Source organism: Manihot esculenta, chromosome 3 (genome assembly GCF_001659605.2).
Source record: "Manihot esculenta cultivar AM560-2 chromosome 3, M.esculenta_v8, whole genome shotgun sequence".
NCBI lineage: Eukaryota > Viridiplantae > Streptophyta > Magnoliopsida > Malpighiales > Euphorbiaceae > Manihot > Manihot esculenta.
Genome location: NC_035163.2, coordinates 27,210,806 through 27,214,815, shown reverse-complemented (window position 1 = coordinate 27,214,815; position 4,010 = coordinate 27,210,806). Strand labels below are relative to the sequence as shown.

At 29.3% G+C, this 4,010-nt stretch overlaps 1 protein-coding gene across 1 annotated transcript; it reads left to right on the top strand.

The window, feature by feature from the left end:
* Positions 1-1,574: 1,574 nt before the first annotated feature.
* LOC110612415 (glycine-rich RNA-binding protein 2, mitochondrial) lies at positions 1,575-3,527 on the top strand. The gene is made up of 5 exons (XM_021753197.2): positions 1,575-1,681; positions 1,875-2,004; positions 2,139-2,207; positions 2,899-3,005; positions 3,087-3,527. The coding sequence occupies exons 2-5, from the start codon at positions 1,881-1,883 to the stop codon at positions 3,201-3,203; spliced, it is 417 nt and encodes a 138-aa protein (XP_021608889.1). The 5' UTR covers positions 1,575-1,681; positions 1,875-1,880; the 3' UTR covers positions 3,204-3,527.
* The last annotated feature ends 483 nt before the right edge of the window (positions 3,528-4,010 follow it).

Genomic DNA, 4,010 nt, shown 5'->3' with positions numbered 1-4,010 from the left:
TTGGGCCGACCCGTAATTTTTAACAATTTAAAATTTAAATAAAATTATACTATTTTATTTTAAAAAACTATTATACACTTGACAAAACATACTTTTACTAAATTATTATATTATTTTAGTAATATTTACTATTACATAAACCATTTAAAAAAATAATTCTAAAATATGATTATAACTTTATATTATCTTTTAAATAATTACTATCAAAATATCTACCGACTTTTAAAACAACAAATATTTATTAAAACATTGCCCAACAAACTATATAAAAGAAAAATCACTTGTTATTTTCACAATTTAAAATCACATAACTTATTTATGCTGAATGAATATTATAAAAATATTATATTTGGATTAATTTTTTATTTTAATTAATTATTAAAAATATTATTATTATTAATATAAAATAATATACATTTAAAATATATCAAGTATTGTTTTCAATGAAGTTACATGCCATAATATTAATAATACATGATACTTAATCATACAAGTCTCAGTTATAAAAAAAAAAAGACTCGTTAACATAATAATCAATTTTTAAAAAGATTCACCAATTTAAGTTTAATTAAAACTGTCGTGATATCTAAATTATGGTTTAAAAATATTATATAATAAATTTTTGAAATTTTTTATCATATTAATTGAATTTTAAAAGCATCACTAATTGATTTTATCACTTATATAAAAATAAAATATATACAAAATTTAAAATATATATTCCTATGCATTCTTTCTAAATGCAAATAATTTTATTTATATATTTTTTATTTTAATATTAGAGTGATTGTTCATAAATATTACTTCACTTTTTTATTTTATAAAATAAAATATTATTTTTTGGCTATTATCGATTACATCAGCTATTATTAATATTTAGTATTTTATAATATATATAATTATTAAATATAAAATATAATTATTTTAAAAAATTAAATTTTAAATTATAATAATAAATTATTTTAATATTTATAAATTTAATTTGATGATAAATATATATATGAATAAATTTAATAGATTTTAAATTTTATTTTTTTAATTTTTAATTAAAAAAAGTTATTTTATGTTAAAAAAGAAATTAATGATGTGAAAAATTTGAAAACCAAGTTAGTACTTAAAATAAACTAAGAATTAGTCATAAATTTCGTTATTACTTTAAAAACTCAATCGTAATTTATTTGCTTGCCACTTTTCATTGGATTGGGAAAAGCATTTGGGACAGAGTACGATCAAAACCCCCTCCCCTTAATTTGTAGATAAAAAAAAATCATAATTTATTTTATAGTCAATATTTTAAATTAATAATATAGTTATGCGGAAGGAAAAATATATTGAATAATTAATTTATTTACAAAACCTTGTTTTTTTTTTTTGTTGGGAAGATTATCTATCCGAACCTACGTGGCATGGATAAGAACAAGGCTGCATTGCCATTTACAATTCTACAGTAAAATAAACTTGTACATAATGACAAAACATCCTTCTTTTGACCGGATAGTCAAACGTACAACTCCACGTGGCAGCTATTTCCATCAATCTCAAGAAGGACAAGCCGCAGCTGAACGCCGCCCCACTGAACCTTCTCACTATAAAACTGGAAGATATTTTTCGCACTCTCGATTTCACTTGGTGCTTAAACCCTAGCCGCTCCTTTAGTTAGTTTTCGATTTTCTTCTCAAAGGTATGCTCTTCTCTTAACCCTAGTTTACATATTTAGCTTTGCTTGTCCATTCCCGTTGATTTCGATTGTAGTTGATGGATAAATAGTTTCTTCCTGCATAATTAAAGTTGTAATTGTTTAGAGCTGGGATTTTGAGCACTAATCTAGATTTTTCCTTCATTTCACTGTGGATGTGCTGATTAATCTTCATTAGTTATAAATGGCATTCTGTAACAAACTTGGGAGCCTGGTGAGGCAGAGCTTTCCTCGGAGTGGCCAATTTGAAATGGCTTCTATGTTGAATTCTATTCGGTGCATGTCATCAAGCAAGCTTTTCGTGGGAGGTATTGATAAATGTTGTATAAAAAACTACTGTACATAGAAAAAGAATTATATAGAACGCGGTAGTGCTCTGCGTTTAACTTTGCTGGTTTTTTTTTTTTTTTTTTTTTTTTTTTTTTTTTTTATGTTGTCGAAGGTCTTTCATATGGAACTGATGACCAGTCTCTGAAGGATGCGTTTTCTGGGTTCGGTGAAGTGGTTAGTGGTAAGTTTTAATCTTCATATCATATCAGGATATAGTTATTGTGAATTCAATGAAACTGGAATTTGATGTGAATGGTAAAGCCAATTGCTAAGAGCTTATATGTGTTCCATTCTTTATCTCTTTCTGGTTAAACCCGTATATGGTGCAAAACTTTTCTTACATTTTTTATTTATTTATCAAATATAACTTTTATGCCTTTTATGGTGTCGTTTTGTTAAATTAATTCGTCTGTCCCACCATAAAAGTTACTTCCTCCGATCATCCAATGCAAGGTAGTTATCCAATTATCACTAAATTTTCACTTTGTTAAAAATAAACTACAGTAGAACTGCCATTTTTTTTCTTTTTACATCTTCCAAACAAGGTATTTCTTATTTTTATTATTATTCTTTTATGCTCTGTTCAGACTAAACACAAATGGTAATGGTAATGAAGCAATTGCCTATTTTAGATGCCAATGTAAAATGATTTGTTGATTAACATAATATCATTAGCCAATATAAATGTTGTCCAGCAGTTGCTCACCTGTACACCTACTAAATAAATAAATTCGTTTGCATATGCTTGCTTTCACAAAGGCAAAGAGGGAGGGAGGGAGGGAGGGGAGCAAGAAAAGGGTTATCACTAATAGAGATTTTTGTTCTTGCAAGTGTCATTATAATGATTCACTTTGTTTTTTTCTGGTGCACAGCAAGGGTTATCACTGATAGAGATTCTGGAAGGTCAAGGGGATTTGGGTTTGTTGACTTCTCAAGCAATGAGTCTGCAAGTTCAGCGTTGTCAGCAATGGATGGCCAGGTTAGAAGTAGAATATTTTAAGAGATTTGAGCAATGTTTTTCTCCTGAATTAGATGTTGAGTTTATATGCTATGTCTTCAGGAATTACAAGGACGGAATATTCGAGTGAGTTATGCCCAGGAAAGTGATCGTGGTCCCCGATCTTTCAACAACAATTTTCGCGGGAATAGAAGGTTTAACAATGAAGATGGTTTCTAAGAAGTAGTCACTGTTGATGGAATGCTCCTGTAGCTAGTTATTATTGGTTCAGAATATGCTTCTCTTATCTATTTTAATTGTATTTGCTCAACTCATGCGTTCTTACAGCCTTTTCTGTGGTCGTTGTCTATTATATATTAGCTTGGTAAGCCTAAATCTGGAGATCTGCATTTGTTGTTTTGCATGCTCTACCGGGCAGCCGTCTTTGTTTAAATGGTCCATTGGAGGGAATTTGTAATGATTTGGGCTTGCAAATGTTAGAAGGCTGTTAAAAGCAAGTGGAGATTTCTTTTGCAGCCTTTGGGAAATAAATGGTTTTTGCTATGCCTCGATGCAATATGATGTTCCTGTTTGAACCTTCAAATTTTTATCATGGTCATCTTGATGTGCGAGGCTAAGGGAAGCATATGCTCAGATGAACACTACTTTTCTGCCATTGGTTATGCATGAGGATGGGTGTATTTTGTAGAAAAAAAAATTCACCCATTCATGCATAATCAATGAAAGTTAGCACTAACTTGTATGAACACGCGCTTGTTTTGCAGTCTCATTCTCGGTATATTTCTGAGCTATAGTTTCTTACATAGGTGAATTAGCGTGCCATTTGGCTTGTGCTGCATTCTAGAGTTGATAGTTTATAATTTTTTTTTTCCTTTTTTGCCCGCCTGCATCAATAATCAAGTTAACTGGCTAACTGGGTTTGTTTCCTGTGGTGGTTGATCCTTCGTTAAGATTGCGTTTGGAAACTAGACCTACATATTATCTACTAGGCATATGAGTTATGCAAACGCATATTGGTGAACTGAA